This window comes from Andrographis paniculata, unplaced genomic scaffold (genome assembly GCF_009805555.1).
Source record: "Andrographis paniculata isolate CXL003 unplaced genomic scaffold, ASM980555v1 Contig78END, whole genome shotgun sequence".
NCBI lineage: Eukaryota > Viridiplantae > Streptophyta > Magnoliopsida > Lamiales > Acanthaceae > Andrographis > Andrographis paniculata.
In genome coordinates this window covers 4,234,573-4,253,118 of record NW_026137615.1, presented here as the reverse complement: position 1 = coordinate 4,253,118, position 18,546 = coordinate 4,234,573, and the positions used below count along the sequence as shown (strand labels likewise).

Below are 18,546 nucleotides of genomic sequence, written 5' to 3'. Positions count from 1 at the left end.
TTCATTTGATCGGGACACGGGTTAAAAGAAAATTGATTAAATAAAATAAAGTATTTCGGAAGTATTCCATTTGTAAAATCATCCAATATATTTTTTCAAAAAATTAATATATTATACACATTTATTATTTTTATATTATCTACACATTTTATTCTTTTATATTTCATATAAAAATAATAATTCGGTTAAGCCAAAATACAAAACAAACAAACCTTCCTTCTATAGTAAATAAAAACTAAAGAAATTGTATTTTTTACTTAAAAGAGAAAATATAAATATTTTTTATGACAATAAAAAAAAAAGCATAAAATTAATTTTTTTTTTTTTTTTTTTAAAAAAAAATAAAGTTATAAAGTTATAATCTTATCAATATCTGGTCTCTATGCACATCGTGGTCCGATCGATTCACATCATCGATAAAAAGATTCGCACTTATTTATCTATTCTATTCTATTTTGAATTGTACGCTAGACATTTGAAAACAAATTTTAATGAAAATGAATAAATATATATAATAATAGTAATAGTAATAGTAATAGTAATTAATACTTTTATCTTTATTGTAAAAATAACAAAAATTAATATACCTCTTACTTAAAAATAAAATAAAATAATTATGATACCTTAAAAAAATGGCATATATGTGGATGACAAAAATTGTCTATATAACATGAATTATTACCTATTTCAGTTTAAAAACATAATTTTCTTTGTTTTTAATTATTTTAAAAACTTAATGCGTAGCCTACTTATAATTTATTATTTTTAATTTTTCTTTTAGGCAGACAAAATATATTATATTTATTTTTTTTATATAAATTAATGTCTATTTATTACGTGTAAAGTATATTCTTTATTTGTATTGTACAAATTATTCCTTAGGTTGAGCCCGTCGGATTGGCTCACCTTGCTTCACTAAGGAGGGTTGGGTTAAGATTTGTAAGTCCATTAAAATACAGGTCTAAACGGGCCAACTCACGTGGATCGTGGATTGAAAGTGGGTTAGCCGGTAGTCGAGTGGATGCGGGCCAAGTAAATATAATACTCAACTAAATATATTTTTTTATCAGTTTTTAATGTCATATAATATCAGAATATATTTTAATTTTATATAAATTACAAATATCCCATTATAAATACAATTAATTTATAAATAACGTACAAAGAGTATAAAAATATCAAAATTATCTTGTACATTTTATTTTAATAAAACAAATAATATTATTTTTAATTTACTGAAAAGATATATTTTTAGTTAAGATGAATAAAATAAAATTTCTATTATCATTAGCTTAAATAAATTAATCAATATTGTCTACACGTTGCTTTCTTTTCTAACTCTGTTATCAATGTCATTCTTATTTTTATTTCGATTTTTCATCATTTATTTTGTTCGTCTTTCATTTTATTGTTTTGTAATATTTTTTTAATTGTAGAATCTATCAACAAATTCATAAAATTAATTATGATTTATTTGTAAAATATTTCTTATTATTAATTTTTTTTTAAATACAATAACTAATAATAATTAGAATTGAAATTTTTTATATTTTTTATTTATTTTATAATATTTATTATTTGAATTCTAAAATAAAACTATTTTTAGCTATTTTAAAATACTAATTACGAAAATATTTATAATATTAATATTTTTAAAAAGTCCGTGGGCTAGCCCGCTTAGCTCGTCACACGCTTGTGGGTTGGGTTGGGTTGAATTGATGAAATTTTGATCCGTTCCGCCATAGGTTGGCCCGCAAACAAGCCGCTTATTTGCGGGTTATGGTGGGTTGTTGACTAATCCGCCTCACTAACCCGTTTTGACAGGTATACTACCAATGACATTATCGTGCATATTTAACAGAATTAATTTTTTTAAAAAAATTAAAAGATACTTAAACTTATTTTTAAGCATATATACATACATATATGATATCATAATCAATTTTTTACAAACAAACATCCATTACCGTGTGTTTGTTTAGGAGTTTGAATTTTAAATTGAGATTTGAATAATAAAAAAATTGAATTTGAATAGTTGTATGATGTGATATAAATGAGAATTGACGAATTGTTTTGAATGTAAAATTTATTTTTAGTATAATATAAAAAATAAAAAATAAATATTTGATTGACTGTATAGCCTGTATTTTGAAAAAATAAAATAAAAAATTGAATGAATAACATAAATACATGAAAGTCTTCCAAACAAATACATCATTGGATCAATGACAACACGAAAAATATTTCCGGATAGATCCAACCACAATCAAATACTCCATCCGTCTATTTTCTAATGTCATATTTGATATTTACACGCATTTTTAGGCAATTAGGATTTCTGTTATAAAATGACAAATTTGCCATTAATCTTGTGTATAGAAAATGAAAGAGTAAATAAAGTAAGGGTAAAAGAGTAAATTTTGTGTATAAAAATAGAAAGAGGACAATAATTGTTGGATATTCCAAATAAGAAATATGACGTTAGTTCGTGGACGGAGGGAGTAGTTTGTAAATTAATCAAACAGATCCAACCACAATCAGATAGTTTGTAAATTGATCAAACAATTCATGCAAAGGGTGTGTTTGTTTGGGGGTTTGGATTTTGAGTTGGGGTTTGAATAGTAAAAAATTTGAATTTGAATAGTTGTATGATGTGATATAAATATGTGTTGATTTGATGTTTTGAATGTAAAATTACTTTTTAGTATAATATAAAAAATAAAAAATAGTTGTTTGATTTGATATTTTTGGGGAAAAAAATTGAATGAATAGTATAAATCCAATCCAATCCCCAAAACAAACACACCCTTGGAAATAAAGAAAACGAAACACATAGCAATTTTTAATCCAATTTGACCTTCAGCTTGGTTTACGTTTGGGTTCCAATCCATGTATAATACTCCATCCGTCCAACTAGAAAATATATATATTTTTAATTTGGAACGTCCAATTATAAAATAAATATTCTATTTTTTTTCACAAATATCATTATTTTATATCACATTATTACTTTTACACTAAAAAATAAGGGCAAAAATGTTATTCAACTACTTTTAACTATATATTATAATTAAAATACTATTATTTTTTAATATAGCGCAAAAAATAAATATATATATTGTAAATAGACGGAGGAGTATTATATAATAGTATTATTAAAAGTTCTAATCAAAACCAAAAGTACACTTCGGGTGTGTTTGTTTGAAAGGTTTGGATTTTGAGTTGGGATTTGAATAGTAAAAATTTTGAATTTAAATAGTTGTATAATGTGATATAAATAGGTGTTGATGTGATGTTTTGAATGTAAAATTGATTTTTAGTATAATATAAAAAATCAAAAATAGGTATTTGATTTGATATTTTTGAAAGAAAAAAATAGAATGAATAGTGTATATTAAATCCAATCCCTCAAACAAACACACCCTTCGATTCATTTGAGAAGTGGAGGGAATGAAACTCCAATTCTAACATGGCTGCATGTGTAGAAACTTCCAATGTAGGCAAATTGAAATTTTGACTTTGACTCAATAATTTAGGTCATACAATTTGGATTCCATTTCGATGCAAAGGTAGGGTTATTTTCTACAAATTATTCTCTTATTATTTCACAAAATTTGTTCATATTTTATATTTTTATTTTTTCACATAATATAATTTTTTTAAAAAAAATAATTTTACTACATTTTAATTGAGTTTAAAATTTATAATTTTTAAATTTTTAAATTAAATTATTAATTTATTTTAATATTAATTTATAATTATTTTTATTAAAATATCTTTTAATTATTTATTGATTATCCTTTTACTGAAATATTTGTAATTATAAAAACTGAACAAGATAAAACCGAATATTATTCTTTATATTATTATTATTATTATTATTATTATATGTACTCTATTTATCATATAAATTTATGCACTCACACCCATGTTGAAACTACTTTTGGCCACACGTTTGGAGGGAGTATTTCATTTTGATAACTTTTACATGAATATATAATTATGTTTATATAGATATTTTTACACTATTTATTACTCCCACAGGAACCTCGGTACATTGAAATTAGATTATTTGGATCCGATTATTAAAATAAATAAATATTTTTATTGAAAAAATAATAAAAATAGAGAGATACTCTTTCTTGTTGAAAGTGTGACGTTTGTTTTTTGCACGTAAATTTTTTAATATTAATATTATATTGGATTGTAGTAAAAAAGACAAAAATACCCTTATTAGTATGGTATAATATAAAAGTAATGACATTTGTGTAATATATTGTAAATTGAAAGAATATTTATTATGTTAAATAGGTAGTACGAGTATTAAATTAGGAAATGATATCATTTGTTTTGGAACGAAAAAAAATGAAAAATGGTAACATTTCAATGGGACGGAGATAGTAGTTGAAATATTTTTGTAAATTTAATTATAAATTAAAATAAATGAAAAAATAGGATAAATATAATGATATTTGTTGTAAATATATTAAATTAATAATAATAATTAAATATTAATTTATTAACTTTGATAAAACTAAGAATGAAATAAATTTAACAGACAAATTAAAAAGGAAAATATTAATTATTAGATAAATTTTTTTTTATAATACTTATATTTTATTTTGTATATACCTTCATATTAATATTTCTTAATTTTTTTATCTAGAAAATCTTCATAAATTTATGGGGCAATTTGAAAATTTTTATTTTACAATATTTTAATGAAATGATTGAATAATAATATTTTTATTTTACAAATAAATATTTCTTGTCAACTCTAATAAAAACCGACCTTAGCTCAGTTGGTAGAGCGGAGGACTGTAGTTGGTTGCTGTGATCCTTAGGTCGCTGGTTCGAATCCGGCAGGTCGGATTATTTTTTTTTTTTTTTGCTTTCCGAGGCCCAAATCTCGGCCGAATTTTTAGCAAAACAAAATTGGTCGATGACCAGACGTTTTTCGTCGCATCGGAGGGGAGAAAAATGGCTCGGGCGATCACGTACATCACCGGCTCTCAGCTTCTCTCTCTCAAACGCCGACCAAACATCGCCGTCGTGGATGTCAGGTGTGGATTGGTTTCTTTCATGATTTTGAGTTTTTAATCTCCACTGATTTTGATGTATGTCGTAGGGATGACGAGAGGAGCTCCGACGGGCATATAGCTGGATCTCTTCACTTTGCTAGCGGTACGTTTCTGGACAAATTGCCTGCTCTCGTTGAAGCTACTAAGGATAAGGATACTCTTGTTTTCCATTGCGCTCTCAGTCAGGTTCTCGTTCTCTGTTCATCGCTGTTCGTTCTTCGGTTTAATTTGCTGTGTTTATTTGTAATTTTTGCCTGTGTTTGATGCATCGTGATTCAATTTGTTTGTTCTAGATAGGTTTCGATTCGCCATAACTGAACTACAGGCATCAAATTAGTTCCAGTAGTTTCTTTTTGTTGCTCAACCAATTATGGATTGTTCAGAATCACAAAACTTATCTGCACAAAATGATGTGTTCGACCATCTGTTCATTGCTTCTGGTTTTTCTACTTCAAACGAAACTTCCAATTGTCTAATCGAAATTGCAAAAACTTCTGACTGGAGGATAAACTTAGCATCCTAGAGGTGTTCTTATACCACTTCTCGAAGTTTGCAAACCTCCGTTTCGATTTTCTGTTCAATATCTTCTTTAATCTGTTAAGCTACTCAGAAACCTCTGTGCTGGAGGAATTAGAAATCAGAACTGTTTGTCATTGATATGTAGTTACAGTTTCTACGGTTTTGCTCTAGAACAAGTTGTAGTTATTGGCCATTAATTGTTGTGGGAACTGTATACGATCTGGTGATACTGTTTGTGCAATGTTTCTGCGAGGATATGTCTGGAAATCAGAGAAATTAACTTGATAATATTGAACAGAAGCATATTAGATCAGAAATTAAGGAACAATGTGATAAACTTGCCAAGATCAATTGCAAAATTCTTAAAAAAATTTAAAACCAGCTGAAGAAGTTAAAAATGGATCAAGAAGCTGATGGAAAAAATGAAGAATACAGTAGGGATTTTGATAGTAAAATCACTATCACTGTCTTGAATCTTGCCTAGTAAGGAACTCGCTCGGCTACTGAGATCGGTGGCAAGAAAAATTACTCACCAAGTTCAACAATGTGATTTTCTTTGTCCAGTTGTCAAAATTCATAATACAATTGGTTCATACTCTCATTTTTGCCTGCAATAGAATATGGTTTCCATTGTGAAATTAGTTTGTATTTCTGCTAACAATTGTTGATCTTTGGATTTGATATCCCCAACTGCATGCGTCTTCGGTTACAGTTTAATGGTTTTGCTGAATGTTTGCGACACTTATAGTGGATTGTATTGGGTTGAATTTTTATACTCTCTATGGCAACTTTGTTTTCAATTATTTTTCATTTGATTGGATCAAATAGGATTTCAAAATGATCTAAATGACTCAATCTGTTGAACATTTGCTGCACTTCTAGCAGATTGGATTGTGTGTAGATTTTTTAATTTTCTCCATAGAAACTGCATTCGATTAATTTTCTTCTGATGGATCAAATAGGACTTCAAAATTATCTAAATAACTCCTTCCGTTGAGTAGATGTCGCATGCTGATGGCCGCTATATCCATTGTTGTCTTCATACTTCTTTTCTTAGTTTTATTGAACAAAGATTCTTATAGAGAGTATGATTCATTGGCCACTCGGAAATTTGTGGCAGTAATCCAAAGTTTCGAAGAAGTCTATTTGAGTTGGAGTCGGCTTCTTGCATCTATATACTATTAAAACTCTTTTGAGGGTAAGAATAGATTGATTCTTTGGCTATGATTTAGTTTTATGTATAAAAAGTGATTAGAAGATGTAAATATGTGAGTCGAAAATATGGTTCGATACACAAGTGCATTCTCATTGTTTCTCTCTACTACATATATGCTCTTATTACTTCTTTTGATTTTGCTAATTTACAGTTTGGGAAAGCAAATCCCAATATAAACCTTATGTAGTGTATATGAAATACAGTTTCGATTAGATAAAGAAAATAGAAATGACATTTTTTTCTAAATTCGATAGACTTGTTAGATGCTACGCGTTTCTTTTCTGTTTCTTTACATTTGAATATCGTTTAAGAAGTGACACACGGAAAATGGTTGTTTTACAGGTTCGCGGACCTAAATGTGCCCGGAGATTTGCAGAGTATCTTGCTGAGGCGAAAGACATTGGAGCGAAAAATATACTGGTTTTGGAACTAGGATACAACGGTTGGGAAGCTTCGGGTCGACCCGTCTGCCGCTGCTCGGAGGTTCCCTGCAAAGGAAAGTGAGTGAGAGCTCAAGCCTCTCCCAGGAAAGGTGATATCAAAATCTCTTTGATGAAAGTGACCATTTTCTCATTGAAAGATATATACTGCATTTGTTAAGAATCTGTACTCCCATATGATTTTGCTTGAAAATAATAATAATAAGTTCATTTAAACTTGCACGAATAAAATTATTTTCTCGTGCCTAATATCGAATTAGTTATAGTGCTGACTGGATTTAATCGGCACTATTAACCTCGATTGGTACATCGAAAAAGATATACACGACATATAGTTGTTGTTGAAACATGTGTTGTGTATATAGTATGCGTCCTAATTTATATAGACAAATATTACCACCTTTTTTTTTTTTTTATTTTTGCGTATGTTAGTATTATTCTTTGCCCTAATTGTAAAATAAAAATGTTTCGTAGCATTTTGATTTACATCTTTACAGTGAGAGATTATTTATTTTTAATAAATTGTTATGAAAATTTCAGGAAATCAAGATGAAATAACAAGGACAAAAGAACACAAGAATTTGGTAACGCAGTTCGATTACGATGATCTACGTCTGGGGGCGCTGCCAAGCCAGGAATTTTACTATAAAATAAGCAGGCACATGTTAAAGTGAGAATACATGGATATTTATAGCCTAAGTTTTTGATAATAATATCCAAATCATATCTCTAAAATCTAAAATATAATATCCGAATCATATCCCTAGATTTTAGGATATAATCAGACTTCATATCCCAACAATCTCCCACTTGAAGACTGATTTCATCTTCCACTTCAACATACCTCATCCAATCTCCACTCCTCACCATTCGGTGTTTTGATTCGAATCATTCCTTTACCAGTGGTATAGGATTCCATGATTCTCGAATCACTGCATGAGTGGAATGACGCTCGACCAAAATCCATGACTCAATTGGACTGCTGACGCTCAGAATCAGCGCATCGGATATCTCCTCCGTTGTGTTTGCTGAACCCTGATCCTTCTCCGGCGCCCTGCACTGTCGTTTCAAGTGCCCCTTGCAGTTCCAATATACCACCTGACTTGCATCTTTCTTGTTCTTATTCTTCGGCTTCAACTTTGACCATTCTTGATCTTCACCATTTCCTTTTGCCTCAAATCTAAATTCAGTCGAGACATTCTCCCAAAGGGTTAGTCGAACCGCACTCATCGTCTTCCTGTCGATCTTCTTGTATTCGGCTTCATCCATGTCTTTGAATTTCTCCTTCAATACCGCATCTAGATCTTTACCATTCATGTAATCTTCTATATGCATATTTTAGAAACCGAAGTTCATACCATCGAATAACTTGACAACATGACGATCACCCATCTTGACTCCCACAAACAAACCTAAGGTTCACTTAATATGAGAGCACATCGGATATTCCGCTGCGTTTGCCGAAACCCTTATTCTTTCCTACCAACCTTGCACCGCCTATTACAAAGGGACTCGCTGCCTGACCTACCAGTCGGGACCGACCCAACACCGCCAGAAGACTTTCGACACAAGGCACCTCCGCAGGTCACAAGGGATTCCCACAACGATCCAACGTCCGATTCCTCTCAATCCACCCTATCAACGAACTAGGCTCTGATACCACTTGTTATGAAAATTTCAGGAAATCAAGATGAAATAACAAGGACAAAAGAACACAAGAATTTGGTAACCCAGTTCGATCACGATGATCTACGTCTGGGGGCGCTGCCAAGCCAGGAATTTTACTATAAAATACGCAGGCACATGTTAAAGTGAGAATACATGGATATTTATAGCCTAAGTTTTTGATAATAATATCCAAATCATATCTCTAAAATCTAAAATATAATATCCGAATCATATCCCTAGATTTTAGGATATAATCGGACTTCATATCCCAACATAAATCATTTGCATTTATATGAATATTTTGTATTTTTGTATAAAATATTTGGATTCACTCGTTATGACGAGAGCCGGAAATGGATCGATTCGTGTCGGGTTGACTACTTTAAACGGGTTAAATTACTCAATCCTAACCCGATCCGTTTATTATCGTGTCGGGTTCGTGTTAACCCGTTTATTATTGTGTCGGGTTCGGGTTGACTCGTGTTGACCCGTATCCATAATTAAGTCTAATTTCTTGATTCAAATTAAATAATTTTTTGTTTTGTTGTCGTGTTATGTTAGTTTTTATTGGTTTGAACCTAAATTGGGTTGAATTATTTAAAATTGAACTTAGTTTAAATTAATTTATGAAAAAATTATTAAATTATGATTATTTTATATATATAATAAATATATTAATCAATATTAATATATTATAATCGGGTTGTCGTGTCGGGTTCGAGTTGAGAGTCTCAACTCTAACCCGATCCGTTTATTATTGTAAATCCGTATACATAATCGGGTTGAAATCTTTGACCCAAATTTAATTATATTGTGTCGGGTCAGTTTTTGCCCGCTATGACACACATAAACAATTTGAATGTTTTGTTAATTATGAATGAAATGGAGATTTAGTATATTTTTATTATTTTTTATTTTTATATCATAATGGTTAAATATTTAATAACTAAATATATGATATTTTCTTAATATATATATATAATATTTTCTCATTCCATCGAATTTATATTTTTTACTATTATTTATTTTTTTAAAAAAATTTGACAGATGAAGAACTAAGTTTTTGTATTGGAATTTATCCAAATAAATTAAAAGAACTTAGCTAATATTGTTCCAAATTTGAAACGACTGCATTTCTATTGAGTCGTTAGTTATTATGCAATTTTTGTTTAGTAGCTGTGATTTAAAATTAATTTGAAATTGAATGTTTATTTTATTAAATTTTTATATAAATTGTATTTTAATATAATATTTTTAAAAAAAATATACTACTCTCTGTACATTAATAAATATATGTATTTTTATTTTGGATGATCGATTTAAATAATTATTTTTTTTTAGTAATTGTGAGATTTTTTTTTACAAGCACTTTCTCAACTATCAAAATTTATTATAATTAAAATATTATTATTTTTAAAAATCTATTACTGCCTTTAAAAAAAATAATAATAAAGGAGGAGGGAGCTATATTTTATTGAAAACCAGATAAACAGTGATGATAATCAAACCGAGCAATTACTTGGAAAAAAAAAAAAAAAGGACGGGTCGGGTCACGTTGGTGGAGCCCAAATTACGGGTGTGAAAAAACTGAAAATCAGACGGCCTCGTTGAAAGAGATCCTTCGCTCCATCCGACCGCCATTTCTTAAGCTGATCTCCTTCTCCGCCGAATCTGATATCCGAGGGAATCGAAGATGGTGATAATTTGATCACGTTTTCGTTTAGTTCGATCCACAAGTTTTGTTGCGGTGAATCACTGATGGTGTTTGATTTGCAGGTTTGCTTGGCTTGTTTGTTGCCGTTATTTATAGTGCCAATCGTCAATCTGTTGCCCCTCATCTTCGATGTCATCATGGTTTGTTTGTGCAACACTTTTTTTCTTAAATTTTCACTCGCTATTGTGATGATTTTGATGAATGAATTTCTAGGTTTTGATGGTATTTTGGATTCGTTACGATCTTCTAATCGATCGGCGTGTTTGTTTAAAAAAAATTGTAGGCGAAGGTGTATAGATTGTTTGGATGGGAGTATCGGAAGCCGGAGAGAGCGCCGCCGGCGTGTCCTATGAAGCCGTCCGCCTCCAAAACCGCCACCAACAATTCAGTGAGTCGAACTGTTATCAATAATAGCCTTTTCAATTCTCTGTTAGGGTTACGATTCATAGATGTGATTATTACAGGAATTACCTTGGTAAATGTATTTTCATCTTCAATTTAGAGTTAGAGAGGGCATGGAACATTGCTTTGCATCTCATAATGATCTAAATTTTAGGGCAAAACAACATAAAACTCACTTGTGATTTATGAAAATTGCCCGAAACCCCATTGAATATAATTTGATTCATCTTCAAATCCTAAACATTCAATTCACATATGTTCGAATCTTGTTCCTTTGTTTATGTTACCTCCAAATGTAGCTAAGAGACCTCCACTAAAATTGTTTAAACTCATAGAATTCAAACATTGCTATTTCATATGTATTTTCCGCTGTTAGTACTACAATAAGTGATGGAAACATGATTTTACGAAAGGCAGACAAATTTTCTTCCTGTCCAAGATTAAAGTCTGATTTCTGAACTCAATTATTCTATGAACCTAAAACACTAATCCCGGATACTTACTTGTTCTCAAACTAAGACTAATCTGAAATAACCTAAAAATACTATTCCCTGTAACATATATCTATGCTAATGTGGATGCCGAAGCTTGTCGCATTTTAATAAATTAGCACAGTTATTTGTTCTCAACCTAAGACTAATCTGAAATAACCTAACATGACTTTGCCTTAATTCTATGATCTGTAACAGATATCTATGTTAATGTGGATGCCGAAGCTTGTCACATTTGCTTTCATCATTAAATCCCTCAATAAATTAGCACACTCGTGATTGAACAGGTTACAGGTGAAAAGAACCATGCTGCACCAGATCCATCGCCAAAGCCCGTGACAGTTGATGATAGCAAGCAAGATTAAAGCAATGCCTCAACTTCTCTGTGAAACTACCGTAAGTCCATTATGTGAGAACTAAATTTGGTAGATCTTAACAAGATATTCTGCTGGTATGGATCATTCCCGGATTGCTTTTATAATGAGTTTGCTGTCACTTATTTTACTAGAAGTGCACCTATTTGTTCAAGTAAGCTATATTGAGTGTGTAGTTCTGTGCAGTTTCACAGTCTCAATGGTTTTTCTGATATGTAAAACCCCTTTGTTCGTAAACCAAAATAGGCCTTGTTCCTCGCTCGTATTTTGTTGTTTGGGAAATGATCAGTGTCTTCTTGAAGCATGAGTATTAAGTTACCATTTTAGTTTTGCCTTAAGCTTACATTTTTTGATATTGAAAGCATATCTAAACATCTGTGGAATTGTGGATAGGATATCAGATGAGATGATCTATTGCATATGTAGCATATAGGGATGTGATAGTTTGGGATTCCTTTAGATAGAAGGTCAAGGTTTCATAGATTTGTAGTTTCGAAAAATTTTGAAAATAATTAAAAAAATTGGGTATTGAATGTAATGTTTTTTCTAGAGGAAAATATGTATATTATGGAAATGTGAAGTTCAAAGAATAAAAAATAAACACACTCGGAAGTACTCAATCCGAAAGCCCAATCATAATTGAGTAGCTGGTTTTTGAAATTATAGTTCAAAAATGTAAATGTTATTGGGTCGTACAAGTTTGTGTATAAAATGCTTTGGGCCTTAATATGGGTGTTTATAGTCTGATCTTTGTCCAAAAATTCATTATATTCTATGGGCTGTTGTTGGTGTGTTTACTTGTAGTGTTGTTATTATTATTATTTATTATTTATTATTTATTTTTTTGTGGTTTAGTTTCAATTTCTAACATATTCAAATGAATTAATTATCAATTTTGATTCAAACCGACTGTTCAACTTTTTTTTAGTAAATTTTTTTAGAAGATTGTAAAAGCGGTCAATTCACTTCCACCTCCTTATTTTGTCTTCTTCAATTCTCTTTGATACGGGGGAAGATAAAAAAAGATCGAAGTAAAAAAATATGGTGCAAGGAGACAGAGATATATATATATATATTTAAAATTTTTATATATAAATATTAATTCAAATAATAAAATTGAGAGTAGAATAGGTAATAAACTTCTAGGGCCAAATATAATTAATTATTTATTTATTTTTAAAAAAATTTGATGTAAATATATGGAGTATTTATCTTTCCTTTAATTTAATGTCAAACAAATATTTTTAGTATATATATATATATAGTTAAAAAATACTATATATATTGCATACTACGGTATATGCATTTCTACGTATAACCGTTTACCTTTACCTTCCACATTCATACGTCTGCATCGCTTCTCCTTCGTCTGGTCGCCGGAATATTCTGCTTTCCGGCGATCATCGTTTCCCATTTTCTTCCTACGTCTGATTTCCTGCAGTAATTTCATCATCCGCTCCGATTATTATACTTTGTGAGGCTTTTTTTTTGGCTTCTCCGCCGGATCGTATGATGTGATTACACATATTGTATGATATTCACGTTTGAGGCAAGATGTTCTACAAGATAATGAAGAGGAGCGGTCGGAAGATCGCTAAACCTGATGTTGATTTTGGCATCAAGCGCTCGGGGCGGAGCTCCTGCTTCGTCCCTGCCGCGGACGATATCGCAGTCAATCACGCCTCTCGTATCGCGACGTCCAAAGGTCTGCATCGAAGGCAGCCGGAAGCTTCTCCAATGGCGGAACCACCGACGCCTATCGAAGACCTACCGTTGATTCGAGACGCCTCAGGTACGGAGCGCCAGAATTTAATTCTCCGGAAGCTAAAGATCTGTTGCGCACAATTTGATTTCTCAGATTTCGCGAAAACGGCGAAGGAAAAGGAGATTAAGCGTCATACCTTGGTCGATCTCATCGATTACATTCAGTCCGATTCCGGTAAAATTTCGGAGGCGAATCAACAGGAATTGGTGAAAATGATTTCTCTGAACATTTTCCGGTGCTTACCCCCTGGATTTCACGAAAACAACTGCCCGGAATATCTAGACCTAGAGGAAGAAGATCCTTATTTCGAGCCTTTGTGGCCGCATCTACAGCTTATCTACGAACTTCTCTTCCGTTACGTCGTCTCCCCCAACACAGATCCAAAGGTAGCTCGACATTACATTGACAGTTCCTTCATTTCAAAGCTGCTTGAATTGTTCGAATCTGATGATCCAAGGGAGAGAGAGTATTTGAAGACGATTCTTCACAGGATATACGGCAAATTCATGGCGCATAGGCCTTTTATCAGGAAGGCTATAAACAACATCATCTACAAATTCATATACGAAACAAGGAGGCATAGCGGAATGGCAGAGCTATTGGAGATATTAGGTAGCATTGTTAATGGCTTCGCATTGCCGATGAAGGAGGAGCATCGACTGTTCCTCGTCCGCGCATTGATACCTCTGCACAAACCGAAGTCGGCAGTGATGTATCATCCACAGTTGTCTTATTGTGTTAGGCAGTTTGTCGAAAAGGATTATAGATTAGCAGAAACTGTGATCATGGGGCTGTTGAAGCAATGGCCAGTGACGAATTCGCAGAAGGAAGTTCTGTTCCTCGGCGAGCTTGAGGAGGTGTTGGAAGGGACACAGGATGTCGAATTTCGCGCTTGCGCCGTTCCTCTTTTCAGACGGATTGCTCGGTGCCTCGACAGCCACCATTTTCAGGTTCGATAAAATCTATCTATATATATATATCTTTGAATGTTGATTGCTTGATAAGTTTGCTTGGTTCTTGAATGACTTCTTGGCTAGCTCTAAATAGTTCTTGAGTTTTTTAGCTTTCTTGATGCACCATAGATTATAAATTTTGTGTGAGAATTACTTGGATTCTCTATATGTGTTAGTTGATTTGTTGATGGTATGATTCTTGATAGCATATATACCTATGAGAATGGTTATGGTGCTTTGATCAGTGTAGGAATGACCGATTATATTTCATGTACGCTTTAGCCAAAACTATGTTATTATTATTATTTTTGTATGTTTGTCATACTTATATCTTATTTTTTGTACAGCACATAACTTTATCCATTTACAATTTTATCACTCATATATAATAATTAATTTGTTACTATTTTTTTTTAATATTTATTACACTATATTTTTATCAACTTCTATATAAATTTTCATAATATCCGACTTTACATTTTACCTACTCCGCTTTAATGTTAGAATATCAGTGTTTCTTAGTCTTTATGTCCAATCAAAGTTATATAATTTTTTCGGATGAAGAAGACCAATATGTATTGTTAGTTCATGTGCTATATTTATATTATATTAACGCATATCTTATATTGTCGATTTATAAATCATGCGTCGTCAATTTGTATTTCATATATTGTTAGCATTGAGTTGATTAATTAGAGTCAATATAGTTACTACAACCACATATAATCCCTATGGTGGTTAATATTATTGTTTTGTTATCTTATCCATAGTCAACTTCTATACCTTATAATTAGATATTTCAAGCTCACTTGTTGAATATACGCAACAAATGCCAGATTTATTATTGATAAAAAAAATAATTTAATATTATACTAATTTGAAATGATGCACATATCTATTTGAATATTAATGTTGAAGTGTTTCCGAAAATTCAGGTTGTTGAAAGAGCGCTTTTTATATGGAATAGTGACCGCATCGCAAACCTAATTCTCCAAAATCGAACTATAATTCTTCCAATCATCTTCGACTCCTTGGAAAGGAACACCGAGTCCCATTGGAACCAGGCCATACACGGCCTATCCGCCAATGTTCAAAATTTATTTATGGAACATGATCCCGACTTGTACCAAAAATGCCGAGTGCAGCACACCACAAATGAAAAACGAGAGTTACAATGGCGAAGATTAGCATCATTTGAAGCTTGAGGAGGATAAAGAGCTTCGCATGCACATCTCGTTTATATATTTTTTCTTACAGCCAAACGCACTGCGAATGGAAAATCAATGGTATATAGTTTTCATTTTATATTTGTCTTCATGTGAATGTCGAAATAATCTACCTTTTATGATTATTTTTTTATATATATATACATAGTTTTAGTTACTATTGACAATACATAATATTATATAATTTAGAAATTAGGTGATGTGATAGAGAGAGAAATGTATATTTTATTTTATTTTATTTTATTTGGGTGATGGGATGTAATAACGTGTGGGGTAGAGATTAAGTATAATTAATTATTTTCTATTTAGATTAAGTATAATTAATTATTTTCTATTTTGAAAATGTAAATGTGTAACTCAAGATGCAAGCAATAATAGACATTAACTCACAACATATTATAATTATTTACTCATTATATTTATATGATTTAGACTAATACAATATATGTTGTGTTAATCAAAAATAGTAATTTATTTTTTAACTTGCCCAGTCAACACATTAAATTTTCATTAATATAGATATATATGAAATTTTAATTATAATAACAAATACATAAAACCACATGAAATTTCTCAAATAATCGAAGTTAGAGATTATTGTTCTTTGATTCACAAAAATGCTGAAATTAATGGGCCAGACCCAACAAGCACAATCCAGCCCATTGGAGCAAACTACAATTTTCTATGCGGTAATTCCAAATGCAAATCCAAAATAAAAATAATTTCTTTTATTATATATATATATAAACATTGTACGATATTGTAAGTTGTAAAAGTATTTATTATATTAGATAGATAATATCGTTACTCAATTAGAAAATAATATCATTATTTTGGATTTAGAGAGAGAGGCATAGACAGTATTAAATATTATTTTTTCAAACAATATTACTAAATTAGGAGTATTATTTTTTAATCTTTCACGTTGGATTAAACAAACACGTTCTTACGGAACAGTAAGAGTAATTAAAAACGGAAGGGAACATTCAAATTAAATTCAAAGAAACATTTCCTATTAAAAGATGAAGAAAAGTATAACTTTCCCAAGCATGCCACGTATGCCTGCTTGCGTGCTCTTATTTTCTTCCAGTCTTGAATTACACATAATAATAATAATAATAATAATAATAATAATAATAATTATAATAATGCCACTTAATTAATTACTTAGGGTTGCTACTGTGCTTTAGAATATTTGTACACAATTAAGCAGCCACTTGAATTTAATTTAATTTTATTTCTAGACAGAGAGGAAAGAACAAAACTTTAAATGCCTTGCGTACGTACGACAGCTGTGTATACTCAACAGACAAGCTAAGATACGTATATTTATACGTACTTAGTTGCATTAATTATACGTATAATCCTACAATACGCCAAGAATATCTCTACTGTCATGACATCACTCTATTATAGTACCATATGATTACTTACACATATAATTATACAGATGGTTTGTTTAATTATTTGTATTTTTTAAATTGTTCAATCGTAAATTTTATTTTATTTTTTCTTATAAGTGTAATTAAGTTAATAACTTTACACTTCAAGAAAACAGCATCAAAACTAAATGATACAAAAATATTGAAACTAAAGGAGTATAATAGCACACAAATATTATATATATTATACACGTCTAATTAATTTAAATAGAATTGTAATGATTAAATATTTCATTCAAAAATATTTATTTTATTATTTTGAGACATACAAAATGCAAAATATTAATTTCTCTCAAATTAATAAGTATGAGTTCTACAACATTACAAATGGTGTTAAACTTATTATTTATATTAATATTATTATATTAAATTAAATATAAAATAAATAGTCTTTGTATATAAAGATATTGCTAACTACCATTAAAATATACTTTTGTGTTAAGATAACTGTAGATAAAAAAAAAATTTAAAATATTATAATTAGTAAAATAATTAAAAAATACTCCTATTAGTACAATTAATTACCGGATTGGATCCACTGTCCCAAAAATAAACCATATCCTCTATCCCCATGGGATAGGGTTTATTTTTTGGACAGAGGGTCCAATGAGAATTAATTATAGTATAATACAAATAATTATATATCAAAATTAAGATAATTGAATAATTTAATTATCATTCAAAAAATATTAAATATAAAAATTTAAAATGTAATTACAGTGTATAATCATTTTCTTAAAAAAAAAACTATACGAAACACACTGAAAATAAAAATAGTAAACATTTTATATAGAATAGAAAGAGTATTATTTATTAAACTCTAATAAGAAATAACCGAATAGGACAGAGAGAGTAATATAATACTACATTCTTCCCTTTTTGTTTGCTTGGTTTCAATATCACAAAAACACCATAATGTTGTAGGAAAAATTGCCACCAAATGTACAATTTCAATAAATTGTTGCAAAATTGTCACATGAATTGTTAATTTTTTGTTTTAAATACTAACTGTCATAGCTCTTTGCAATAAGTTAAGAAAAAAAACAAAAAATTATTTGTTGTGGTTACCCGCAACATTTGGGTGTGTTTACTTGTCAGGTTTTATGCCTGATTTTATTATTCCAATTATTTTTTCTTTCAAAAACATCAAATCAAACACCTAATTTTTATTTATTTTATTACACTAATATCTAATTTTACATTCAAAATATCACATCAAACAACTATTTCAATTCGAAATTTTACTATTTAAAAT

General features: G+C 30.1%; 3 protein-coding genes and 1 non-coding gene across 7 annotated transcripts; all 4 read left to right on the top strand.

Annotated features, from left to right (window-relative positions):
- The first annotated feature begins 4,787 nt into the window (after positions 1 to 4,787).
- On the top strand, positions 4,788 to 4,872 carry TRNAY-GUA (transfer RNA tyrosine (anticodon GUA)). The gene is given in 2 exon segments: positions 4,788 to 4,824; positions 4,837 to 4,872. It is a non-coding gene; the product is annotated as a tRNA-Tyr (tRNA).
- On the top strand, positions 4,859 to 9,016 carry LOC127239989 (dual specificity phosphatase Cdc25). 3 transcript variants are annotated; one of them, XM_051258399.1, is made up of 4 exons: positions 4,860 to 5,063; positions 5,129 to 5,267; positions 7,159 to 7,348; positions 8,938 to 9,016. In XM_051258399.1, the coding sequence occupies exons 1-3, from the start codon at positions 4,981 to 4,983 to the stop codon at positions 7,318 to 7,320; spliced, it is 384 nt and encodes a 127-aa protein (XP_051114356.1). In that variant the 5' UTR covers positions 4,860 to 4,980; the 3' UTR covers positions 7,321 to 7,348; positions 8,938 to 9,016. The 3 variants fall into 3 exon arrangements, with proteins under 3 accessions (XP_051114357.1, XP_051114356.1, XP_051114355.1); XM_051258398.1 differs by lacking the exon at positions 8,938 to 9,016 and adding an exon at positions 7,797 to 8,004 and having other exon boundaries at positions 4,874 to 5,063; XM_051258400.1 differs by lacking the exon at positions 8,938 to 9,016 and having other exon boundaries at positions 4,859 to 5,063; positions 7,159 to 7,349.
- A 1,447-nt stretch (positions 9,017 to 10,463) lies between these two features.
- On the top strand, positions 10,464 to 12,231 carry LOC127239805 (uncharacterized). The gene is made up of 4 exons (XM_051258133.1): positions 10,464 to 10,620; positions 10,701 to 10,778; positions 10,922 to 11,026; positions 11,819 to 12,231. The coding sequence occupies exons 1-4, from the start codon at positions 10,618 to 10,620 to the stop codon at positions 11,894 to 11,896; spliced, it is 264 nt and encodes an 87-aa protein (XP_051114090.1). The 5' UTR covers positions 10,464 to 10,617; the 3' UTR covers positions 11,897 to 12,231.
- Positions 12,232 to 13,459: 1,228 nt separating this feature from the next.
- On the top strand, positions 13,460 to 16,084 carry LOC127239803 (serine/threonine protein phosphatase 2A 57 kDa regulatory subunit B' alpha isoform-like). 2 transcript variants are annotated; one of them, XM_051258131.1, is made up of 3 exons: positions 13,460 to 13,697; positions 13,764 to 14,620; positions 15,559 to 16,084. In XM_051258131.1, exons 1-3 carry the CDS (start codon positions 13,460 to 13,462, stop codon positions 15,826 to 15,828), a joined length of 1,365 nt encoding a protein of 454 aa, XP_051114088.1. In that variant the 3' UTR covers positions 15,829 to 16,084. The 2 variants fall into 2 exon arrangements, with proteins under 2 accessions (XP_051114088.1, XP_051114086.1); XM_051258129.1 differs by having other exon boundaries at positions 13,460 to 14,620; positions 15,559 to 16,079.
- The last annotated feature ends 2,462 nt before the right edge of the window (positions 16,085 to 18,546 follow it).

Bases quoted from the DNA above. Each gene is read 5' to 3' on its own strand.
- LOC127239989 (XM_051258399.1), top strand. From the start codon at position 4,981: ATGGCTCGGGCGATCACGTACATCACCGGCTCTCAGCTTCTCTCTCTC. The intron at 5,064-5,128 runs GTGTGGATTGGT...TGTATGTCGTAG, and splicing joins ATCGCCGTCGTGGATGTCAG to GGATGACGAGAGGAGCTCCG. The intron at 5,268-7,158 runs GTTCTCGTTCTC...GTTGTTTTACAG, and splicing joins TCCATTGCGCTCTCAGTCAG to GTTCGCGGACCTAAATGTGC.
- LOC127239805 (XM_051258133.1), top strand. The intron at 10,779-10,921 runs GTTTGTTTGTGC...AAAAAATTGTAG, and splicing joins TCATCTTCGATGTCATCATG to GCGAAGGTGTATAGATTGTT. The intron at 11,027-11,818 runs GTGAGTCGAACT...GTGATTGAACAG, and splicing joins AAACCGCCACCAACAATTCA to GTTACAGGTGAAAAGAACCA.
- LOC127239803 (XM_051258129.1), top strand. From the start codon at position 13,460: ATGTTCTACAAGATAATGAAGAGGAGCGGTCGGAAGATCGCTAAACCT. The intron at 14,621-15,558 runs GTTCGATAAAAT...CCGAAAATTCAG, and splicing joins TCGACAGCCACCATTTTCAG to GTTGTTGAAAGAGCGCTTTT.